The sequence below is a fragment of the Mus musculus genome, chromosome 9 (genome assembly GCF_000001635.26).
Source record: "Mus musculus strain C57BL/6J chromosome 9, GRCm38.p6 C57BL/6J".
Taxonomy (NCBI): domain Eukaryota; kingdom Metazoa; phylum Chordata; class Mammalia; order Rodentia; family Muridae; genus Mus; species Mus musculus.
In genome coordinates this window covers 64,818,878-64,845,486 of record NC_000075.6, presented here as the reverse complement: position 1 = coordinate 64,845,486, position 26,609 = coordinate 64,818,878, and the positions used below count along the sequence as shown (strand labels likewise).

The following is a 26,609-nucleotide window of genomic DNA, read 5'->3' as shown; positions in this document are numbered from 1 at the left end:
AAATCCAAGGGAAGGGCCAGAGAGATGACTCAGCAGTAAAGAGCATGAGCTTCTCTCACAGAGACCTAAGTTCTGCTCCTGGTAATTACACCAGGCAGCTCACAAGCCTCCAACAGCAGCCCCAAGGAATACAAAGCTTCTGACCCTTGAGAGCATCTGAACTCATGTGCACATACCCCAGTACACACACACACACATAATTACAAGTCAAATCTTTTTTAAAATCTAGGAGTATCACTAGGAGTCTTGGAATGTGTTTTCCACAGGTGCAGGGGGGAGTTATATACATTAAAAGATGTTCAAATGCCACAATGGCCAAAAAAATATGTTAAAATCATAGTGATTTCTACTTGTTAATTCCAAAGACATTAACTGACAACAGTCAATGCTGGCAAGGTGCAGGACTACAGAAGGTGCACTCATAGACTAAGGCTAGAGGAAATATAAATCACTACCATGTTTTCAAAGCAATCAGTCAATGTCTTTCAAACTACATGGTACACTGATAGACACATCAATTTTACATTCTTTTTTCTTAAGTTATTTATCCATTCATGTGTTTGCTTGCATGTACAGGCCTGCCACCCTTGAAGGTCAGAAGAGGGCATCAGATCTCCTTGGAACTAGAGTTAAGATTGTTGTGAGACACTATGTGGGTGTTGGGAACCAACCCTGGGTCCTCTTGCAAGAGCATCCAGTGTGCTTACACTGGGCCATCTCTCAAGTCCCCAATTCTACTTTCAATTATCTGTTCTTTCCGTGTCTTTTTAACAAAACATTCATAGAAAAATGCACAGGGCTGATCAAAGCTGCACTGCTGGCAACATAGAAAACTAGAAATAACTTGTGTTTATTACCCTGTATTTGCAGGTTTTGGAATGGTTTGTAAGTATTAAAAGAAAGTAGGAAGTGACATAAACTAAGATGAATAGTAAAAAAAAGTTTGTTTTGAATAGAAATTACATACACACACACAGACACACACAGACACACAGACAGACACACACACACACACACACACACACACACACACACACACACAAGTGGGACCTGGACTGGTGCTAGCTACTTTTAAATCCAGCACTTGGGAGGCAGAGGCAGGTGATCTCTGTGAGTTCAGCCTGTCTACACAGTGAGGCCTGTCTCACAAAAACAAATAAGTAAATGAAACTTTTTAAAGATTATTATGTCTTGGATCAGGTTTATAACCCTGAAGTGGTTAAGAAATGATCAAGATCAAGGGATGTTTGAAATTAGAGTCAGCAGAACTCATAGGAGGACATAGTAAGTAGAAAAGAAAGGTTCACATTTCTCCAAGGTTTATTCGTTTGAGTAAGTTAAAATTTCCATTTATTAGACAAGCAAGACAGTGGAAATAAGATCTGAAAAGGTATACAAGATTTCACTGCAGGTTGTGTTAAATTTGAGGTGCTCTATTAAGCAAGATAACTATCAAGAATCAATAAATGAGAGAGGTCTAGTCAGACCCAGAAATCTACAGCTCACTGTATTAGAATAATTAGATTAAAAATGGTGTAAGCTTTGTTTGTAAAGATGGATGTGCTGAGGACTGAAGCCTGGGACCCCCACTGCACAGGAAGCTGCGAGACAGAAGGGAATGGCTGGTGGGCTTAGAGAGAAAAGACTCAAGACCGCAGCCAGTGCATCACCTCTTCTTGAGGGATGGAAAAGCAGTCATCGTCCGTAACAAAACCTGAAAGCCTGAGATAAAGAACTGACCATGGGGCTCAGTAACAGAAAAACCTTGGGATGAATACTGTCAAAAACTTAACTGGAGCCAGGTAGTGACAATGCACACCTTTGATCCCAGTGCTCAGGAGGCAGAGGCAGGCAGATCTCTGAGTTCCAGGCCAACCTGGTCTACAGAGTGGACTCCCCAGGGCTAAATGGAAAAACCTTGTCTAGAAAAACAAAACTAAACAAAACAAACAAACAAAAAAATCCAAAACAACAAAAGTCAAACACCAAACCAGAACCTTAACTGGAAAGAGCCAAGGTGAAGGATGGAGTAAAATCTACTCAACTCCTCCTTGCAGGGAATGAGGCTGACAAGGTCTCAAGTAGCTCAGAGTGGCTTTGAAGTTAGTGTGTGCCAATGATGATCTTGAATATTGATCCTTCTGCCTCAATTTCCAAGTGCTAAAACTGTAGGTGTGCTCCATCACACCCAGTAATGCAGTGCAGGGGGTGGAAGCAGGGCCTTATGCATGCTAGGCAAGCATTATACCAACTCAGCCATTCCCTCCAGTGCCACCACATGCTGAACTCTTACAAAGTTTTACCATAGGGAATAGTGAAACAGGACAATGAAAGAGATGGTAATATGGAAACAAAAGCTTTTATTTAAAAAAAAAAAACAAAACGGTGATCTTGAGACAAGTTTTGCACGTTTCTGACAAGAAAACTGATGGTGAACGAAATGGCAAGGAAGACCGCGAAGGCCACATCTGTAGAGCTGTGTATGCATGGGACCCAGCATGACAGCATGGGGACAGGAGGCAGCCATGGTGGTAAGTTACTGACGTCGTAGTAGTAAGGAAAAGTTATTTAAGTTAGAAGGAAGAAGGGGAGAGGGAAAGAGAAAACAAAGCTTCTTATACGGTTTGTCAAAGTACAACTAAAGTATTTTCGAAAACAATAAAACACCCAACATATTATACCTTAAAAACATATTTTTCAGATCTGTTACGCTATTTTGTTTTCAAGAAAAGTCTTACAGTTGTGCATTTCTCCACTGGTGAGTGCTGAGTGCATTAGTGCTACAGAGCTAACTTACCATACTATTGCTGAGATTCTTGTCGACCTTGCAGAATGTGTGTGGTGGGCTCTCTCCTTTACTGGGTATAATAATGCATATGTCTGTAACAGCCAGCGTATTCTGAGTCGTGTTTTCAGAGGCTCTTCGGTAAGTGATGTAGATTCTTTGTGATGAGGTACTGCCGCTAATATTGGCAGGTCGTCCATAGGGAGTACTCTGAATAATCTCACAGCCCTGCTTCAGTCTCTCTTTCCAGTCATATAGTACCCTAAAACATAATTTTTTAAAAGTAAATACACAAAGTTCCCTCAAACCTGGAAGGTAACACTCTCAAGCATCATGGCTCATCTTAAAGGCAGCACTGTGTGCGCTGGTGGACTCCAGTGACTCCAGTACTCAGGAAGAGGAGGCAGGAGGAGCAGAAATGCAAGAGCATCCTTGGCTACATAACAAGTTCAAAGCCAAGGCTACCTGAGATCCTGTCACATCTCCATCTTCTGCAAAAGAGTTGGGTGTTTCCTGACCCATTCTTCACTTTGACTCTTTCCAGTTAAGTTTTTAATAAATTATACAATTTATTCTAAGACTAAACTATACAGTCCTACACTAAAGAATAACTGTTTCACTACTAAAACTTTAAATTATATAAAAAAAAAATCCACATAAAACTTTGTGCTTACTACTATAACACAGAGTGGCAGTAATTAGATACAAGGACACTTAATGTTCAGCATTCCACTTAATTAAGTTATTTATTAATATATGTACTTACCTATGTTCTATAAAATCAAGCACACTCTAAAGGAGACATAACCCGTACTTTAGTCACAGTTAAAGTCTACAGAGGCTGGCATGCCCAGATAGTACCTTCTTTTTTTTTTTTTTTTTTTTTTTTTTTTTTTTTTTTTTGATAGTACCTTCTTGTATACATTCACTCTAACACTTCCAATAAAGATCTCTAAACACAAAGGAGCTAAAAACATATAAATTATTTAAAATGCTACTAATAATTGTATTGCCTTAGGCAGCATTTAATCTCCCAGAGCCTTATACTACTTAAGTCATAAAATCAAAACTTGGGCCAGTGAGATAGCTTGGTGGAGAAAGGCACTTCTTACAAAGCTTGAAAGCCTGAGTTAGGTCCTGCAACCTACATGGTAAAACATACACACATGCGCGCACACACACACACACACAGAGAGAAGAGAGATAGAGACAGACAGAAAAACACAGACACAGAAAATCAAATACATACATATATACATGCATACATACATAATACATATACACATACAATAGTGAATAAAATAATTTTCCTGGCTTCAAAAGATATAGTGATGAGAGGGATATTATAAAGAATGGAGAAGGGGCTGGAGATTGGTTAAGAGCACTGGTTGCTCCTCCAGAGGACCTGGGATCAATTCCTAGCACCCACATGGTGGCTCACACCCACCTGAAACTCATTTCAGGGCATCTGATGCCCTCTTCTGGCCTCCCTGGGCACTAGGAATAAATGTAATACACAGATATACATGTTGGCAAAACATGTATACACATAAATTGAGTTTTCTGTTGTTTTGGATTTTTTTTTTTGTTTTGGTTGGTTGGTTGGTTGGTTGGTTTTTAGTTTTTATAGGTAGGTTTTCTCTGTGAAATCTAGAACTCACTCTGTAGACCAGGCTGGCCTTGAACTCACAGAGATCTGCCTGCCTCTGGCCCCTGAGTGCTGGGATTAAAGGTATATCCCATCATTGCTTAGCGAACTTTTTAAATGAAGAAAATATTTGTAAGTCATATACCTAATGAAGGACTGCATTAAGAATTTGTAAACAACTCTGGGTAAAAGAGCTAAAGATGGCTCAGCGGTTGAGAGCACTGACTGCTCTTCTGAAGATCCTAAGTTCAAATCCCAGCAACTACATGGTGGCTTGCAACCATCCGTAATGAGATCTGACCCCCTCTTCTAGGATGTCTAAAGACAGCTACAGTGTACTTACATATAATAATAAAAAATAAATCTTTAAAAAAAAAGAGCTAAGCACACATTTCTCAAGTGATACTACATGTGCTAATAATAAGCACATGTAAAGATGTTTAGTATCATCAGCAAACACAAGAATGCAAATTAAAATAATAATGAGATTCTGTTTCATACTCATTAGCACAAATAATCAAATAGCAATATGAAATACTACGCAGGCTTGTAAGGAACTCAGGGCCTCTCGCATACCCTGTGGGTGGGACTGCACAATGCTTGTGAAGCTACTTTGGAAAATATTCCAGAAGTTCCTCAAAGGATTAAACACAGAATTATCATATGATACAGCAATTCCACTCCCAGGAATATACACACAGACAAAACATGTCTACATAAAATCCTGTGCATGAATAATCATAAAAGCATTATTAATAATAGCCTCAGAGTACAAACAGCCCAAATATCCATCAACTAGTGGCACAATAAATTATAGTGTGTTAGAATACTATTTGATCATACAAAGGAATACCATACCAGGACATACTATAATATGGATAAACCTTAAAAACATATTTTGTAAAAGAGGCCAATCACACGAGGCATATACATTACAATTCTGTTTGCATAAAATATCCCAAATGGGCAAATCTATAGAGCAAGAAGGGACACAGTTTGCCTAGGGATGAGAAAGTTGGGAGACTGAACAGCACACACTAATGAGGCACGATTTCTTTCTGACATGATAAAAGTATTCTAAAATATGTTGTGGTGATAGTTGCACACCTCTGACTACACTTAATTATATGCTTCAAATGGCTAAGACTGTGTGGTATATAATTATATCTCAATAAAGTTATCATAAATAGAAAACAGCCTCCAAGTCCAATATAGTAGGACTCTAATTTACTCCAAGATTTTTATTTCATACATGGTTAAGCATATATGTATTCTTATATATGTGGTTTCATCCATTTGAGAGGTTGAGGTAAGAGTCTGAGAAAACCATGGCGATGTAGAATCTTCGCCAGGCATGGTGGCACATGCCTTTAATCCCAGCACTCAGGAGGCAGAGGCAGGCAGATTTCTGAGTTCGAGGCCAGCCTGGTCTACAAAGTGAGTTCCAGGACAGCCAGGGCTATACAGAGAAACCCTGTCTCAAAAAAAAAATTTTTTTTTCAATTTAAAATTTGTGCTGAGGATGATCCATTAGTTTTCTGGTGCCCTCTGCATTTAATATATTTATTCTCTCCCTTTCATCTAACAGGAAGGCGGGCACTAGAATCCACAGGACAGAGAGATGGAGACAGAGTGAATATAAGATTCTGGGTATGCATTGCTTTGTTTTTAATTCTCCTTCCACCCTCATCCCTGGTTTTTATGGATGGTAGGGGCAGAACAGGTTCTCACTATGTAGCTCAGGCTGCTGTCAAACATAACAATCTCTTGCCCTAGCCTGCCAAGTGCTAGGATTACAGGCAAGTGTGTTTGTTTCAAAGCTAACATACTTTAGGCATTAATGACTAAACAAAGTTAACTTCAAAATCTACAAGGCATACACTTTAGATTAATATAGTAAAAAACTTACCCCAGATCTGTAAGTGGAGGTTTATCTCTTCCTCTTTTATAGCAAAGGTAAATCTGGGGTCCCACAAGACTTCCATTATTAAGGTCTGCTGATAATCCAGTTGGGGTAACATCAATACACACATAATCCCGTGGCACCTCCTCCCCAAGGGATTTGATGATAACAGAAACATCTGTGATGGGTTCTTTTGGTTTTGCCACTTTGTGACAGGCATCATTGAAGTGAATTTCCTCTTCAAGAGGCTTTGAAATGTCAGTTAAGCCTGCTACAACAAAGTAGTCAGCAACACGAGGTCCCTTGTCTTCAATCATCTTCCATCACAGAGTTTATATCTAAACAACAATAAAAAAATCTTAATTCTATAATCTGCCAAGTCAAAAGTACAAATCCAGAAAGAATGCAAGTCCTGTTCATACCGGTATTAGATATTTACCTATAAAGTGAAGAACATGCCTTTTTATTATAAAGCTAATGCAGAAATTCTAATTTTGGCTATCATGAAAACCAGATTATTGAAGTAGATAACAACAACAAAACCAAAACCTGGCCCTTTAAATATATAGATGAACCTTAAAATGTAGTGGAAATTCCCATAGCCTCAAAATATTGAGGAAACCAAATGCCAGAATGCAATCTATAAGCAAATGTTGAATCAGAAAATCTGCTATCCCCTCAATAATCAAGGAGTTGTGTTTTAGAAGGCATTACAAGGACAGGAACAACGCTTATGAACCAAGTCAGACAGGGAACTAGAATGCAGACACTCACAGAAATCCAAAAGCTCCAAAGACTAGAGTATTGCTTAGAGAGTGGCTCTAAAGTCTGTCCACTGGGCTTGGGAGCAGTTCAGTGGCAGAGCGTGTGTGAGGCCCTAATTCAACCCCAAGCACTTAAATAAAGCACTTCCTATCCACGGACAGGGAGATACTGAAGTCTGCTTCGATACATCCTCGGCTTGTGCTGCAGGTGAGACTCTGGAACTTAAGCCATTTTTAAGGTTCTAGGGAGCTCCAACATGATTAAAGTGTCCTGAGACTAGTGACTTCCCTGGAGGAGTGGCACCCTAAACCTAGGTTTGCACAGACAAGACTCAGCAGCAGAGGAGCTCCAGTTCTAAGCCACAAAACACACAAGGAAAAAATCTACCTCAGCAGGTACAACAAACAAGAACTTAAATAAAAGGAGCACACAACACTTTTATAATAAATTAAAAAGACAAATGTATATATACATCTATAAGCATTTAAGAGTAAAACCTTCAGTTGTCTAGAATCAGTTAAGCCTTATTTTCTCTTTTAGGTAATATGTTTCTGGCTTTGTAAAAACCACTGTTACGGGGGGAAGCAGTATTTAAAACAACAATCTAGAATGTGTCTCTTATCAGTCTTGGCTAAAATAAAGGCAAACAAGAAAAAGGATTCCAAGGACAAACAGACATGCATGCACGCACACACACACCATAAGCCTCTTCTTCACAGTTACCATATATACGACATATGGGGCACACAGATGACTATAGCATATACTTTATATAGAGAGAAATGGAAATATTAAAGTTAGTAGTCATTTGCTTAACCCCAGGATTTCAAAAAATGTACTTAAGCAATGAACCCTATTTTACCACCTAACAACTAAAAAACTCTACATGTTCTAGAAAAAGCTAGTTCAAAATAAACAACCTTCCCTGAGGGAATCTGTTGCTGCACAGCAGAGTAAAACCTTCTGCACTGGGCTCGGTGGTAAAGTGCCTGTCGTGTAAGCCCGACGATTTGAGTTCAGATCCCCAGCACCCAGGTAAAAGCTGGGAGTACCTGAGGTGGGGGGATAGAGACAGTAAATCCCTTTGCACCTGGGTGAGGCCCAGGCCCAGGGAGAACCCCAGTGTCAAAGTATAAGGTGGAAATTAACAGAGGAAGACATCAGACATTGACCTCTGGCCTCCATGTTTTCACATGTGAATGCATGCATGCTTACAGACACACAAACCAGCACTCACACATATACCCTACACACACACACACACACACCCTGTTTGTTTTTGTTTTTTTTAATGGCTGATGGGGATGGATGCCAGGGAAGTGGTCTACTATGAGTCTTTAGCCTCAGAAAGTAAACTTCATTACATTAATTTCTGGAAACTGAGGATCACAAAACCATGCACTGAATCCAAAGGATCTCTAGATGATAACTTTAATACAAAGCATTGAAATCTCATTTATTTGATCTAACAATACTGTGCCATAGCCAATACTTATTTAATAAATTGTCTAACTTTATGAATGTACTCATAAGATAGGATGTTTAGAAGCTGGCAAATGACTTCGGGTATAGGCACTTGGTGCCTGATGACTTCAGTCCAATCCCTGGTTCCCGAGGGGAAGGAGAGAGCTAACTGACTCCCCCACAAACTGTCCTCTGACTTCCATACTCATGTCACAGTATCCATGTCCCCACCTATGTACAGATACACACAAATAAATAAAATATAATGAAGATGAGATGTTTACAGGCATCTTAAAACTTTATATACCTCGGAGGAGAGTATGAGGTGAAGGTGATCCAAATGTATTTTATGAAATTATAAAAAAAATTCATAAAAATATTGTATCAAATCTATAAGACTGTTTAGCTAGTATCTCACTTATTTTAAAAATGATTTAAAGTATATGATAGCACCTTCAGAGTTTTTTGTTTCTAGCCTTCCCCCCTCCCCAAATACTCCTCACCATGACAGGGTTTCACTATGTAGCTCTGGCTGTCCTGGAAAGAACTCACAGAGATCCACCTGCCTCTGCCTCCCAAGTGCTGGAATTAAAAATATATACCTTGGTAAAATCCAAGACCAGGCTAAGTAACCTAACATCACGTCACGCTGAGGATGGCAGCCAGCACTTGCACAGAACAAGGCAAGTACACTCCCACAAAGACGGAGCCATTCCCCAGCCCTAGTATTTCACTGTAAGTGGAGTCTGTTTTCCTTGAAAACAGAAAACAAGATGTGCACTCTGTTTATATGAAATATAAGATGACTGAAAGGCAAGCCATTACAAGAAAGGTTCTTACCCATTCAGCAACTAATGCAGGTTGGGTTGTCTCTCTCCCTTTCAACCTCTGGCCAATCCAGATGCTTTTGATTTCTTATCTCACTCCATTAGGTCAAAGTAGGCAAGCATGTGCTACCCAGACTGCCTCTAAAGACAAGAGTCGAGAATGAAAATCTAAGGGAACATACACATAAACACACAGACACGTGTATGTGTGTGTGTGTGCACGCTATACCTATAACATTATTTATATTAAAATTCTGAACACTTAAAGTTTTGTAAAATTAGTAACTACCAGTGCCAGGTATAGTGACCACACTTGTGACCCCAGCTTAAAAGGGTCCAAAGATTGAGAGTTTGAGGTCTAGGCTCTTTTAAAAAGTATCAAATACTAGTGAAATTTCCAGATCTGATATGATAATCACACACTTAGACTTATATATGAAAATGGTCAGTACTACAATGGATCAGTTGATTAAACAGTCTAAAAGGACTTTCCTGGATTTGAACTCACAATCCTCCTTCTTCATTTTCCTGAGTGCTGGGATTTCAGACTGTCATTATGCTCCTCTTCAAGAGACAGCTTAAAATACCTTTTAATAAATTATTTTATAACACCTGTTACTTACAATTATCATATAATGACTATATCCCAAATCCTTAAAGCTCTGGCAAATTAAATTTCCAGTGTTTAACATAGAAGAAAGCCAACTGAAATAAATCACAAAGAAAAACAAATGCTACTCACACATTACTGACGTTTCAGTTGGAAAAAAGCAGCTCCTAGTGTGTGAGGCCTCAGGATCTGAGAAATTCTGTATTGACAAGAATAGAAATTAAAGTTAAATTAATTCTGATAAAATATCCCCCTAGTATATCCGTGGATATAGTAATTATTTTAAGATAAATACTGCTTTTTTAAAAACCACATTTTAATCAATAATAGCTACAGACTTGAAAAGAAATAGACACAGGGGGTAGGAGAGAAAGAAGAATGATAAATGGCACAGAAGAGCACGGATGTGAGAGCAAGGGAAGGAGAGCATTGAAAATGGCTGTTCCTGGGGCATTGCATCTAAGTGTCTCATTTACAAGACAAAAATATCTATTTAAGACAACTTAAAAGCAGACTCAGAGACATTCCATATACATGTTCCAAATAAATCCAATGTTCAAAAGAGTTTTCCTTTATTGTAAATGTTTACAACTATGTTAATATCAATCCTCAACAACAGATACAATAGGGACAGGATAAAGAACCCAAAGTCAGGCTAGGAGTGTTGCTCAGTGGTAGGTATACCATTGACCCAGTCTACAAAATGTTCAATTTTTAGCCCTACAGAAAAACAAACAAAACCCCCAAAGCTTAGGGAGAAAACAACGAACCCTGTTGTTGTGAGGTTTAGCACGCCATGGGCATACTTTCTTTAGACTGAGCGGGTTTGTGGGCTTGTAGTTATGATAGAAGAAAAGGTGGCCTCACAGATAAAGTTTTGGGAGGGTAGTTTTATAATGCTGGGAACACACATGCCAGAGTTTTGAGTCAGTTGGGCTTCTAGCATCACCCTTGACCCCAGAGTCATGGGATGGTCCCCCTGTATCCATACTCTTACTCCTCCTTGAGTTAAGAAAGACTGCAGACCAACAACCCTTTCAGAAGAAATAAATTTCCTCTTTCCTTGTACTAGGCCAGTGGGGTTAACACAGTGTGATTTCTTAGAGATTCTACAATGTTCCTTACTCAAGGTGTGAATTAAAATTAAAGTGCAAAATCATCTGTCCATCTGGAAGGGAAATTGCCATATCTTTAACCAATCTGGACCATTGTCTAATGACAGAGAAATTTTAGCAGAAACAGTTAAGAATAAGATTTCAATGGCTGGTGGCAGGCAGAGCAAGTGGTTCTCTGTGAGTTCAAGGCCAGCCTGGTCTATAGAGTGAATTCTAGGCCAACCAAGGCTAACACAACTAGCTCTTTTCTAATGAGAGAGAGAGACAGAGAGAGAGAGAGAGACAGAGAGAGAGAGAGAGACAGACAGAGAGAGAGAGAGAAGAAGAAGAAGAAGAAGAAGAAGAAGAAGAAGAAAGAAAGAAAGAAAGAAAGAAAGAAAGAAAGAAAGAAAGAAAGAAAGAAAGAAAGAAAGAAAGAAAGAAAGAAAGAGGAGAAGGAGGAGAAGGAGGAGAAGGAGGAGAAGGAGGAGAAGGAGGAGAAGGAGGAGAAGGAGGAGAAGGAGGAGAAGGAGGAGAAGGAGGAGAAGGAGGAGAAGGAGGAGGAGAAGAAGAGGAAGAAGAGGAAGAAGAGGAAGAAGAGGAAGAAGAGGAAGAAGAAGAAGAAGAAGAAGAAGAAGAAGAAGAAGAAGAAGAAGAAGAAGAAGAAGAAGAAGAAGAAGAAAGAGGAGGAGGAGGAGGAGGAGGAAGAATCCATGACTCAGTCGATCCTAGATTCCAGTCTGGTAAATGGGAGATAAGAGACATAGAATGTTTCAGTCAAAATTTTGATACAATGTCTTAGCTGAGAAAGTGAAAAGGATTGTGAGAAACAATGTAAGTACAATCTTGCTACCTTTTGTTTTTATTGTTTGATTTTTTCTTTAAAGTCAGGTTTCTACAATATAGCTGAAGATAGCCTTACATTTGTAATCCTTCTGCTTTAGCCTCCCAGTATTGGCATTACATGCCTGTACCACCATGTGTGTCATTGTTGTTATCTTTGGACTGCTAAATGTGATCAAGACAAATGTATGTGCTTTTACAAAGTAGGATAGTGCTCTACTTCAGGCTCTCTAAACAGCTTCAAGCAGCAAATATGGAATGGTATACATATATTTTTTTTCAAATATTTCTAAATCTTACTGCTCATTGATAGCAAGGAGTTAACACACTGCTGACCTGGTAAAACATTTTAAAAAAATAAACAACAACATCATATATAATTTCAAGTTAAAATACTGTATTTGTAAAAATACATGTAAAATTTTCAAATACCTGACAGGATATTTGCTTCTTTAGACTTCAATATGAATGATGAGTGTGGTAAAAACCAATTCCAAATACATTTTCTTTACATTTTTTTTACATTTATCCCCGTGTGTGTGTGTGTGTGTGTGTGTGTGTGTGTGTGTGTACAAGCCACTGTGAACAAGTAGAGATCAAAGATGACTCATGAGAGTTGGTTCTGTCCATTAGATGGGTTCCAGGAATCACACCCAAGCTTTCAGGCTTAGCACCAAGTGCTGTTACCCTCTGAAGCCATCTTACCAGCTCCCAAATTTATTTTCTGTCATTATGAATTCTTTTTTTAAAGTTTATTTATTTATTTTTGTGTATGTAAGTACACTGTAGGTGTCATCAGACATACCAGAAGAGGACATCAGATCCCATTACAGATGGTTGTGAGCCACCATGTGGTTCCTGGGAATTGAACTCAGAACCTCTGGAAGAGCAGTCAGTGCTGTTAACCACTGAGCCATCTCTCCAGCCCATCATTATGACTTCTTTAATACAGTAAGAACATTGATTTGACTGTGACTTTAAACAACATTTATATTATTATTCAAAAAAACCCAGATATCATTTCCTTCAATGTTGAATTTTTAGATTAATTTATTGTTGTATTCCCAGTATCACTTATTTCGACAGAACAAACTTCATTTTGATTCCATGAATCACGTAAAAAAAAGAGAGAGCTTTTAGAATTAACTGATTTTCTACTTACTACATTAGTATTTGCAAAACATGCTTCTGCTAATGGAGGCAGCAGACTACAGTTACTCCTTTACTTTCCATACATTCGCAAGGAAACAACAACAAAAAGGGCAACTAGCTGGACGTGGTGGCAAGCGCCTTTAATCCCAGCACTTGGGAGGCAGAGGCAGGCAGATTTCTGAGTTTCAGGCCAGCCTGGTCTATGGAGTGAGTTCCAGGACAGCCAGGGCTACAAAGAGAAACCCTGTCTTGAAAAACAAAAACAAAAAATAAATAAATAAATAAATAAATAGGCAACTAGTTAACTTTATTTACTAGTAGCACATCTATTGCTGATTATAGAGCACATACATTGTGGAACCCTCTCTTAACCACACACACTTTCCTTCAGATACCACATCCTGTCCTTACTTTCTGTAGTATGCTTTTATATATGTATATATGTATGTGTGTGTGTATGTATATATATATACCAAAACTATATACAGCCCGTGAAAGGAAAAGATGCTTTGTAAAGCAATGTCCCCTTACAAAAGGTGTGCAGAACCAAGCCAAAGTACAAGGAATAAACATGGCCCAGAGACCTCTGTGGGTCACTCTCACTCAGTCATCTAGCCCATTCCTTTTGATCGTGACTCTACAAACATGTGCAAGGGCATGCATGTACGTGCTCACAGAAGATCACTGGCAGTGATCATCTTGCAACTCAACAAAGCCCAATCTCCTCAGTTTAAAGTTTATGATCAATATTCATTACACAGAAACCACGGACTGGAAACAAAGGGGCAACAAAAGATGCTACAGAACAGGTACAATGGGAACCCAGGTGTGTAAGAACTAGAGAAGTCATCTTTTGTTCAAGGGCAATTTTGCCCTTAAGCTGTTAATTAGGCTAGAGCGGGAAGTAGCTAGTGTTGTCTCGGGAATACGCATCTGTTCTCAACAGAACAGGATCAGACTAGAAAGAACTTTTAATACAGTCACCTGTCTCCAGATAGACTGCAGACAATTCAAAGACTGCTATGATTTCTGTGTCTTCTATTATACTGCATGCACAGCAGTTAGATAAAGACATGGCAGGTGTGTAAATATTTAGTAATGAGTGAGGTCAAAACAGTAGGAAGCATAGGAAAGTGGAGCCATCACAGAATCATGATCGTTTGGAGCTACGAGCAAGACCATTGAGATTTTGTTTCAATTACTCTTTTTATAATTGCAGAAATTTTATAATTACAGTATAATAGCTTGCCTATAACCATAAATCAAATTATGACTTTTACTTTGGAGTTCTACTACATATAATACTTCACATTCAAGGATGGAAGCAAAGAGAGTCCTTGAAGAAATTAGTGCTTGTTATTAAACCTAGGCTTCAACAGTCAAAAAGTTAGTATATAAAAGCTCAAGTTAAACTTAACAAAAGGACAGAAAGGAACTAGTAACAAAAATAGGACTAGAGAGTAAAAGGAAAAAAAGAAAGAAGTGGAATTGAAAGATACAGAAGAAGGTTCAGCAAGCCTGCCACCAAACCTAATGACTTGGGTTCCATTGCCAGGCCCCACGTGGGGGAAGGAAAGAACTGACTTCCACAAGTTGTCCTCTGACCTCCACTCTAGTACCATGGCACACACACACACACACACACACACACACACACACGCGCGCGCGCACGCACACACACACACACACACACACACACACACAATTAAAATGCAATAAAGTTTTAAAAAATAAGAAGAGGAGGGTGGCATATAAGTAAAATAAAGGGCTAGAATCAAGCATGTGCAGAGCCTGGATCAGAAGCCCAGTACAATCTCAAATAAATAAATTAATTAAATGATAACAGATAACAAAAAGAGGAAGTGGAGAGGTAAAACGTGAGTAGAGTGAGATGAGGAGGAGGCAGCTAGAGAAGGCTTCATGTTAGACGTATTCTCTTTCAATAACTGAAATTTCCTATTGCTACAGTGAAATCTACATTGCCTGCAAAGACAAAAATCAGCTCCCACTCTTACACTGGCATTCCGTTTGTAGCCAGCATGGTCTGTGAAATCCAAGTGTCCTGGCTCACCAGCATGAGAAGGAAGTCTGGTTTTAAGTTTCCTCTCTTGCAGACTTCTTTTACTTAATTTCCCCCTTGCACACGATCCCTACGTCTCCAACTTTTTACTTCCTCTTTGAAATAGCATCTGCCTTTGTCAACCAGGCCCTAAAGGGAACTGCCGTCAGCAGGGGCAGAATGCTTCCCCCAGATAACACAAGGTCCTGTTACTCCTCACCTTACAACTGTAAGCAAACCACTCAGAATTGTGGTTCTACCTTAAATGAAGATTTAGAATTCTGTCATTTGATCAAGGTTGAACATTCCAATTTTCACCAATTCTGCCCCCTTTTAATACAGTTCCTCATGTTGTAATGACCCCCCAGCCAAAAAAATTATTTTTGTTGCTACTTCATAACCGTAATGTTGCTACTGTTATGAGTCATAACATAAATATCTGTGTTTTCCAACGACCTTAGATGACCCCTGTGAAAAGATCCTTTAACCCCAAAAGGGATCCTGACCTTAAAACTCCACAGACATAATATATTAAGTAGACTTTGAGACTCAATCCTTGAAAACAACTTTGAGAGTCCTCTTACCTTTCTACTTAATAATGATTGATGTAGTTTTTTAAATTTATATGACATAGTAGATGATCAAAAACTAAAAACAAACAGAAACTTCAAACAGAAACCTAATCATTAAGACAGGCATCTTATACAGGTATGTGATCCCCAGTGTACTGAGGAGTGGAGAAAGGTGAAGGCCATCTTTGGCTTAAATAGGGAGTCTGAGACCAGTCTGGCCTATAAGAGTCCTTGTCTCACACATAAAAAAACAAAAACAAAAACAAAAACATAACAAAAATAAAATCCTTAGTTCAATCCCAGGACCTGCATGGTTAAAAAGAGAAAACTCCCACAAGCTTCCTCTAACCTCTACAGGTGCACTGTGGAATATGTACAGAGGCACAGCTACACATGCACAAAGAAATAACATTTTAAAAAAAGAAAAGGGGGCTAGAGAGACAGCTGCATGGTTAAGAGCATTGGATGCTCTTTCAGAGGACCCAGCTTCAATTCCAATTCGGTTACCATCCATTTTAAAAGTCTGCAACTCCAGTTCCAGGGAGGCAGGTGGATATAAGCATGAAGTTCAGACACACATACAGGCAAAACCCACATACACATAAAAAATAAGTTAAAAAGTTTAAAAAAACAGAAAACATACAAATACTAGGATCCTTGGAAGAATCATGAATATTGGAAATAATTAAACTTTGGGATACTAAATTAAATTGAACAAATGTGAATAAAAACTGTAAGCCGGGTGCTGGTGATGTAATAGGAAAACGAGCACCCTTGACAAGTGTTAATAGCACTGTGAATTAGAATTTCTTCTCTTATATTCTGAAATTACTTAAAATGGATTTGCTGGATGGGAGCAGTGGCATTGGTTTTACGTTTGTTGTATTTTGTTTTGTTTGAGGCAGAGTATCTCACTCTATAGTCTAAACTGGCCTCAAGCCAGCCTGGACTACATAGTGAGACTCTGTCTCAAGAAAAGAAAGAAAGGAGGGAGGGAGCAGAAGGAGGCACAGAGGCAGATAGACAGAGAGACAAAGGAAGGAATTGTTAAAAAGTTGTCATAGAGCATTTTTTCTAATTTATAAAAAATAATTTGACATAAAACATTTAATTTTTAAAAAATTTTATGTCACATTATTATTGATCTAAAGATATTTTATATCCTATTTCCTTTAAAAGGGAGAAATTCCTTTAAATTCAGTTTTAAAGTTAAAGACCTTTAAAATCCTTTGGTCTGATCTCAGCATTTGATCAATGAGGAAATTAATTTCTAGGAAGGCTAATCTGACTCGTGGACAGCAGCACAAACCATCAGTAACAGAGCCGGGCCTGACATTGCTTTTCCCAGGTCTCTTGCCACTGCAGCCTACTCAGACCAGCTTAGTTTCAAAACAAAACCAAACAAGACCCCTACATTTTATTTCTCTGTGTAGTGTGGGAGCATGCTCGTGTCCCCTCACCCACCTGGAGCTCTGACAACAACGAGTAGAAGTCAGTTCTCTCCTTCCACCATGTGGTCCCTGGGTACTGGACTCAGGTCAGCTGGCTTGGTAAGAAGGCACGTTTACCCCACCTTGTTAACCCATAGATGACTCTTCTAAACATCCTGATGACCATCCCAGCCCTAGACAAAGTATCTCCTTTCTATTAAACAAACTTATGTTACTAGGTATGACTCGGTACTGAGATCCAAAATGTCCACTTCATGACTCTTCCTACATATCTATGTTTTGCAATCCTCCACCTTAAGCCCAAACCCATGTACACTTGTCCTCTCTCTACACAGAGTCACTAACAATACGAAGATTGACTTTGGAATAGTTAGTTATGATGCAGTCTCTCCTTCCTGAACTTTCTCGTTTTTTTCATTTTCCCTTTCTAGCATTGTATTTATTATATATTTATTATGTGTACTATTCACACACATATATATACATATATACATACACACATACATGTTTTTGTATCAGAGTCTTATTACATAGCCTGAAACTTGCTATGTAGACTAAGTTGGACTTGAACTCAGAGATATGACTGTCTCTATCTCTTAGTACTGGGATTAAAGGCATGTACCACTATGCTTAGTTACTATCCAACATATTTATCCAACATAATAAATATTTTATTTACCGAGGTTGCGTTTAATTCTCTTTCTTTGCACAGTATTGTAAAAGTTCTTTGAGGTTTAGGAGTTTTCTGCTGTACGCAATGACAGTAGTACCTGATGAACAGCACTCAATATCTGTTGAATGAATAAATAAACAAACCATGACAGCCATAATTAAAGGGATAATTTTTAAATGTGGCAGATACTGAATACCATTCAGCAAGAAAAAACTATGAAATAGAAATGTAGAAACATGGAAATTTAGTGTTGAGTAAGAACAGTTAAGCAACCAGAAGGGAATCTGAAGCAAAATAGCACTAATGTGATTAAAAGCACATACACATCCAAACCACACTATGGTAGGATGGTATCATGAACGGATTAGAATGAATGGCTACAAGGAGAAGATAATGAAGATGCAGAGCCCCCAGCAGGCTGGTGACAGAGGAGACTATGAAAAGACCCAGATGAAGCCAGCCCTCTACTCATGAGCATTCAGCTCACTCCCACTCTATGAGGTCTTAGCCACTGGATTTATCAAAGATCCAATCAATGACCTGAACAGTGTCATTTCAGTATAAAGTGTTGGCGTGAAGGAAGAAGACCATGGGAAGTGAGGAAGCACAGTCATCCTTGGAGGAGCTCTAATGGGAAGAGGCAGGGGAAATGGAGTGGAAACTGGTACATGCATGGTGCCACCTTCCCAGCCCCTTGGGCTTGTTTTTACAGCCATCATCTCTCTGGCCACATCCCCATTTCACCCTCTCAGGAGAGTGCTATAGGCACACCTCCCTTAGTTCTGTTCATTTTCCAATAAAGTAAATCTAAAAGAGTTTTTTTTTTTTTTAAAGTAAGACTGAGAAAGTTGTGCAATGATCCAAAGTAGAGAGCCTGTCCTTAGAGGCCAGGTTCTATCCCAGAGTTAAAATGTGCTATCCACAGTGAACTGTATAAAATAACTTTTACATATGTGCCTGCTTCTTTACAGATACATGATGTAGGCTCTTAACCTCTTAGGTGTCATGCACTGCCCTAGAAAAACTAATTAATGCTAACAATCTCTTCTAAAATACATAAAGATGTGCAGATAAAACCCAATTCACAACCTGAGGGGGGCTCACTTAGCTTTGCTACCCAATTTAGTCCATACATAGGCCTGTTTTTATTGTTTGTAATTTAAATTTTTTTTATACATGTGAATGTGTGTGTACCACATGCATGCCAGGTGCTACAGAGCTCAGCAGAGGGCATTAGATTTCCTCAACAGGAGTTTGTTAGCCACTGTGTGGGTGCTGGGGACGAACAGCAGTTCTCTGCAAAAGCAACAAGTGCTCTCATCCCCTGAGCCATCTCTCCAGGCCCGTTTTGATTCCTTTTAACTAAAGAGTAACACACATAAAGAAACTGCACAACTGCAAGAATTCTCACAGTGTCAAGAACAGAGTACAGCCAGAAACAGAAAGCCCCTCCATTTTTCTGGAGAATCACCATTCTGCATTCTAATGCTAGATTTCTCTCTCTGTGATCATTATAAAAGTGGGGCATGGAATGACTCCTGTAGTCTATCTGGGAGGTGGGGAAGGGGAGGGCCTGCTTTTTCACCTTACATTGTTTTGGAGAATCAGCCACACTTGTTCTATGTAACAGTAGGTTGCTCATTTCCATTTCTGAATAAATTTTCATCTTAATGACAATTTTTAAATAATTCTGAATAACTTTACTTATCTACTCTTTTGTTAGTAGACATCTGGTTTGTTTCCAGTGCTCAGCTACTGTGATGGACAGAAGTTACTGCATGTATCTTTTGACATATAAATGCATACTTTAAAAACCAAGAATGAGATCACCAGCATACAGGTACATGCATGTTTAGTTTTCCTAAAACTGGTATTGTAAAACTTTACATATTATAAAACCTTATATGGCAGCTTAGAAATGGATAAACTGACTTATTTTTTTACATAGCAGTGGCATGCTCTAGAATCATCTGAGCAGAGTTCAAATCCCAGTTCATCCAGTGTCCAACTGCCAGGTTAACCAAAGCTTCTGCTCAGACACCACCCACAGAGGCAAGTAATGTACCTTAAATAAGTAGATACCGAGGGATGATTTTGCTAATCCTTTGCTTTTCTTATGGCTTCGCACCGATTTGGGTTTGAGCAACAATGATGACCACACTTGGATGCTGGATGATGAAAAGGCTTAGGGATGAGGCATCATGCATGACCCTGGCTCTTACTCACTAATCAGATGGCCACTGAAGATGGACAGATACCAGTTTTACTTCTCATTGCCCAGACCTGAGCCAGCCACTCCCTTTGCTTAGAGAATCTGTCATGTGTGTCTGGAAAGAAAGTAGAATCTAAAACCAATCCCAGAACTTGACCAATCAGGGCCAGATACTTGCTTACCATGCTCTGGCACCCTGGCCAGTCAATTCAATGCACTCTTGCAGAATTTAAATCGAGAGTCAGCACTGCAAGGATAGGTTAGAATCCATTCTTAGGGTTCTCTGGGTCAAGAGTACATATGACTTGGCAGCCTGTCACCCACAAGAAGACTCTCCCACTAAAACTTGACCATGATTCTAGACATTCAATAGTCAGAAGTATGAAAACAATTTCTATTGTTTATAAGCTAAACACACACCTACTTCTTAAATCAGTGGCAGAGTGCACCCAGTGACAAGAGGAGCATCAATGAATGATGTCATGGGGGAAGGGTACTATGGTTTTTCAGTCTGGCTCTGATCTGGCCCTGAGGTTTGTTTCCTGTTTTTTCCTCAACATGTAGCGCTCCACTCTTGCAGTCAGTTCTGCATATCTTTCTAACAAACCCAGTGTCTCTTGCTTCAGCTGACTAAAGCTGACTCCTGTTTACAACGAAGACTCCTACCATGTACCAAACTGTGGCAGGAAACGACAGCACAAAGACCAACTTACAGGGGCTTAGCAGACAAGTCAGAAAAGTAAATGAGCTATATAGGAAGTGGGGAGTCTAACCAAGAAGACAGAGCAATGAGAAGGAAAGCAGGTCAGGCTTGAAGTCTGAAAAGAAAGAGGCATCATGCCGTAAGAGATGGCAAGGCGGTGTACACCATAGAAGAGACAGACCACAGTCCCATTCTCTTCCCTTCTCTGTGCATCACCTCCATCCTACCCACTGTCAGAAGGACATCTGAAGACAAGCAGAGCAGCACACACCTGTGACCCCAGCTCTTAGGAGGCAGAGGTAAGAGGCTAGCTGTCACTTCAAGAAGTGACCTTATCTCAAAATCCAACTAACCAAACACGAATTTACATTTACATATAATTCAAATAATGTGGACAAGGTGGTGAAGCACATTTTAAGGATTAAAGTGAGAAAAGTCAAATAGTTTCTAATTTTGTGTTGAGGAAGAAAAAGCCACAATTTCTGACTTGAATGACCATGATGGTATTTTTGAGTCTGCTGTTCATGCTAAAACACATGAACACACACACACACACACACACACACACACACACACACACACACACACAGCTGCTCATTACAACCACAAAGCTGACTTTTTCCTTTCTCTCCTCAGTCACTTCTCAGATAATAAATCTGGGCTTTTGTGTGTCTGTCTGTACATGCATGTGTGGTGTGTGTGTGTGTGTGTGTGTGTGTGTGTGTGTGTGGTGTTTGGTTATTTGATAGGGCAGAGTAGGGGTCATGGATTAATGCATAAAATAAAGGTGTTCACCAAGTGACCAGAGTAGTGAGGCCCTCAGACAGAATAGCCAGGGCTACACAGAGGAACCCCCATCTCAAAAAACAAAAAAAAAACAAAAAAAAAAAGGGGGGGGATGGAACATAAAGCTAAAGAACAAATGGTCTGAGTACTGTACAGTCTACAGCTATCTTTTCAAAAGGGCCATAAATTCAGATGTGTGAAAGGCAGGCTTAAGACCAGGGTCTAATTCCAGCTTCATTAAATTAAACAGTGTAAAAATTCACTTGAGTTTCATTGTACAGCATTCCCATTCACATAACTCCGGGTACCTTAGCAAATTCAAGTTCAGCTCCTCCACCAGAATACCCCGTCAAATGGTCGGCTCTGGTGAACTGAGTCCTGCCTGTACTTCCCTATGCAAGACTGCCACTCTCTAGTCTTGGGCTGCAAGACTTGACACACACTGTATATGATTGTCATACTAATACTGTAAGGACCTCTGACATCAACTCTTTTCACTAGAATGTGAAAATTCTCTGAGAGTAAACAAAAGTATAACTTGTTTTATAGCACAATCCTTGGAATTACACAAGCAATAAGTAAATGCTTGCTAAATAAGGAATACTGTAGTGTTATTAAGGTTCGACACAGTGGCACACCAATAAGGAAGACTCTGATCTGGAGGCTAGTCTGGGTTACATATCAAGTCTAAGGCCAGTTGGAGCTACATGTAAGACTACAACTCAGAGATGCTTTTTATAAGTCAATATATTAAAGACCGTATATGTTAATATACAAGTATTCATAGAATGACTGGACTACAAACTCTATACACAGGAGGGGAAAAGGGCGCCTCTACCTCCACTGATTTTCCCCTGAAAAGGGGAGATGTTCATAGCTTTCATAATAACCACCTATGAACTGGGAGTGAATTAATTCAAATTCTTTGGTATTATGCAGCAACACTGAGAGGTTTCTTTTAATTTCATTTTAAAATTAATTTTCTTTTTTATCCTTTTGGAACTAGCAGCTTTTAGAATGTCTATTCATTGTATATACCTGTCTTGGGGAAGCTGGATCGTCTAACCTTTTCCACAAAGCTAGTGTTGAGAGTCACGTTCAGTAAAACCATGGTTTCATCTGCCATAGCTGATAGACAAGACAGAGAACACTTGCCTTGTATTATATTTCCTCTATCGGGCTTTATAATGAGAGCACAGAATCATGAGACAATATATGAATTTAAGAGTCAGAAGACAGCCTGACAAAGGTACAGGCCTTTAATCCCAGTACTGGGAGCCAGAGGCAGGTGGGTTTCTGTGATCTCAAGGCCAACCTCATCCCAGGCCAGCCAAGCTACATAGGGAGACCTGGCCTCAAAACAACAAACGAGTCGGAAGTCATGTCTAGCTCCACAACAGTGAAAGACAACATGCAGAGAGACAAAACTGAAATGAGCAAGTAGGGAGTGAGGGAACTGTGCTGGAGACAAGCGCGGAGACAAGCGCCGCCTGACTGCTGAGGCGTGTCCAACTCCTGATCTCAAGTCCTGTGGCTGCTCTTCTATCACTACATGCCATCAAGTCCCCAGTATCCTTGCAACTAATTTTCATTTTTAGTAAGTTAGGCTAAATTTGGCTTCTACTGCCTACAAACAAAAGAATGTTGATGAACAACAACCCTCAAAACAAAACAAAAGTCAAAGGAGTGGTATCTTAGAATTCCATCAATCATGAGGAGGGTGAGGCAGGAGGAGTATTTAGCTTGGTCTATACAGGATCTATATTTAGTTTGGTCAGAGGTACCTAGCAAGATCTTGACTCTTAAAAAAATGGGAGGTGGTCAAGAAATCCTAAAATAGCGGTTAATCAGAAAAGGGAAAGTCTCATTCTTAAAAAAAAAAAAAAAAAAAAAAAAAAAGAAATCTATGAAATTAGAAACCTCAATTACTCCTTAGGCTAAAAGAATGAAAAGTATTCATCAATGAGAGCAGGTTCAAACAACATCTCAGGGATCCAACTTCAGTATAATTATCACCAACAAAGCAACATAAATACTATGCAAAGCTGGGGTGTAGCTCAATAATAACACAGTTGTCTAGAAAGTCAGGTACCCAGGTTCAATTCCCAACACTACAGTTTAAAAAATTAAATAAAATACTATTACAAAGTTCTAATATCCAGAAAAAAATTGAAAGATGAAGGGTAGGAATATCTTAGCATTTGTTAGAACAATAACAACAGAGAGTTTTTAATTGTTTAGACAGTGTCTCACTATATTGGCCAGGTTGGTCCAGACCTCACCATCTTCAAGTCTGGCCTTCACTGTGCTGATATGTGCCACCATACCAAGTTAAATTAATTTTTAAAGGAAAATAGAATTCATTAACTATAATCTTGACTAAAACTGGAATGAGGGTTAACTCAACTTTTCTGTTGATAAGAGCCAGTTCTATCTCACAGACCAAAATACAGTTTCACTTTTCCCCATTCATCTAGATCCATTCTCTTAAAAACATGCTACTTCAGAGTCTTCGACTAAAATATTCAATACTAAGACAGTGGCACTTTTAAAAAGCAGTTCCCAACACTACAGCCATTATATAGTATTAGCCTCTAACATAAGACTGATACATTAAGATTTCCACATTAATTTGATAATAGTTTGTTAGAATTTTTCTTTAGCAGTTTAAAACCTTTTAGGGGGGAAAAAATCTAGTTTCTCTAGCAACAATTTTCAAGTGGATACTGAAGAGTAATTTTGTACTGTTCCTATAATCCAAAGAAGACAAACTTACTTTCATATAATCAGAAACAGTGAGACAGAAAACCCTACAAATTTAACAGCAAGCTCAGAGATAAAAATAAAACAAACAGTACTTCTATCAATTTGCCAAGATTATACAGATGGTTTTGGTATTTAGAACAAAATGAGGCCTGCTAAATCTAAGGTAAAAGAAACAGATTCTGAAATAATAAAAAGAATGATTGTAAGTAAAATGTCTTAATCATTCGCAGTAATGGAAGAAGACAGGTTATTGATATTTTTTTAATGTCTTATATTACCTCTGGAAAGTGTTTACTGAAATTACATCTGATGACCTATCTTAAAGCAAATGGTGATGGTACACTCAACATGTCTGGCTCAGAGGTATCACGTTTTACCCTTACTCTACCCCTTTGTTCAGCCCCTCACACCTTAATCCATATTTGGAAAAGTTGACTAAATGCCAAACAGACTAAGGGAGACTTAAAAGTAAATGGTATTCCTAGAGTTCCAGTAGAACTACTAAGTAAAGCATGCAGCGTCTTAAATAAGCAACCAATTATGAAGTATAATTAAGAAGTGCTAATTACCATCAATGCCAATTTCACATGTGTGGCAAGATGCCAAATGTAGTTGCTAGGAAAAAAACGGACTTAGACTCAAGTTTTCAGGACACTCTGAAAGATTAGAAATGTTATCTTTCACTTTAAGATCCAGATTTCTTGGTATGTTCCTTCACTCACTGATTCAAAGCCTAATGAGAGAATGAGACACATAAATTAAAATGCTCGAAAGTCAACAATAGATAGACTAGATTACTCACTAGATACAAGACATTGTTTCAAATGTTTTATTTGTATTATCAAATTTAAGTGTCTCAACTCAATAAATGCACACTTTTCTCCATTTTACATGGGAGGAAACTGAGATATAAAGAAACAGGAACAAGACCAGGTTTCAAACCCATAGCCACTGATCCTTAGCCAACTACCTGGTACTTCCTCTCATACTACAATAACTGACTCAACAAATTCTTTTTTTGTTTGTTTTTTTTTTTTGTTTTTGTTGACTGAGTTTTGTTGTTTTTGTTTTTGAGACTGGGTTTCTCTGTGTAGCCCTGGCTGTCCTGGAACTCACTCTGTAGACCAGGCTGGCCTCGAACTCAGAAATCTGCCTGCCTCTGCCTCCCAAGTGCTGGGACTAAAGGTGTGCGCCACCACACCCAGCTTAACAAATTCTTTTTTAAAATTACATTTATTTATCTTTTATGTGTGCATGTGTGTCACAGTACACATGTGGTGGTCAAGGGTCAACCTTCTAGAATCAGTTCGCTCCATAATGCAGGTCCTGAGGTCAAACTTGGGTTGTCAGGGCTTTGCAGCAAGCATTTTTTTTTTTTCTTTTTTCGAGACAGGGCTTCTCTGTGTAGCCTTGGCTGTCCTGGAACTCACTCTGTAGACCAGGCTGGCCTTGAACTCAGAAATCCTCCTGCCTCTGCCTCCCAAGTGCTGGGATTAAAGCCGTGCACCACCACTGTCTGGCTAGCAAGCATCTTTTACCCACTGAGCCTCTTCCTGCCCCCTCTACAAATTCTCACTAGAACTTGAGACATGACAAAATACTTATAGATTACTCCAGAAGAGACCCAATAATCCAGAGCTGAGAAGGCTTTCTGGAGGAATAAAGCCCTGATTCTTTTTCTTTTAATTATCTTATGTGTATTGTGTTTTGCATGCATGCATACATATGCAGAAAAAAGTGTCGTTTCTGCTGAAACTGGAGTTATAGATGTTGTAAACTGCTATATGGGTGCTGGGAGTCGAACCTGGGGCTTCTGTAAGAGCAGCTTGTGCTCTTAATTTTTTAAATTAATTAATTAATTATTGAAACAGCATTTCTCTGAGTAACTATTCTGGACCAGGCTGGCCTTGAACTCAGAGATTTGCCTGCCTCTGCCTCCCAAGTGTTGGTATAAAAGGCCAGCATCACACCACCTGTCCCTCATTCTTAAAGAATATAAAGAACTTAGCTAGACAAAATAAGAAGGAAGGGAGGAATGACAGGATTCCAGAAAGATACTTCTATCCTGGGACCACAGCAGCAACACAACACTCCAGAAATAACAGATATATTCAAGGAAACTTCAAGAAGAATGCTATAAAGGCTGGAGTGGAAAGGGAAAGTAGAAATTATAAAAGTTAAGATTAGAGAGCCAGACAAAGGCCAAATTGTAGAGAATTTTAATGACATGGTAAGGAGTGTTGGCTTCATTTAGTTAACAATGGAGTCAGCAGGGAATTTTCAATTGGTGTTTTAG

General features: G+C 39.0%; 1 protein-coding gene across 11 annotated transcripts in view; it reads right to left on the bottom strand.

The window, feature by feature from the left end:
- Dennd4a (DENN/MADD domain containing 4A) overlaps window positions 1-26,609 on the bottom strand; it is a 113,544-nt gene that overhangs the window by 74,181 nt on the left and 12,754 nt on the right. For 4 of the 11 annotated variants that reach the window (XM_006510741.3, NM_001162917.1, XM_030243936.1 and 1 more), the window contains 4 exons: window positions 10,135-10,201; window positions 9,406-9,533; window positions 6,343-6,674; window positions 2,798-3,047 (listed from right to left, as the gene is read on the bottom strand). In XM_006510741.3, the coding sequence (XP_006510804.1) occupies window positions 2,798-3,047; window positions 6,343-6,653 (561 nt within the window). In that variant the 5' untranslated portion in view covers window positions 6,654-6,674; window positions 9,406-9,533; window positions 10,135-10,201. Of the gene's footprint in view, window positions 1-2,797; window positions 3,048-6,342; window positions 6,675-9,405; window positions 9,534-9,900; window positions 9,980-10,134; window positions 10,202-17,852; window positions 17,965-26,609 lie in introns of all 11 variants that reach the window. The other 7 variants (XM_006510743.3, XM_006510742.3, XM_006510745.3 and 4 more) reach the window with 5 other exon arrangements.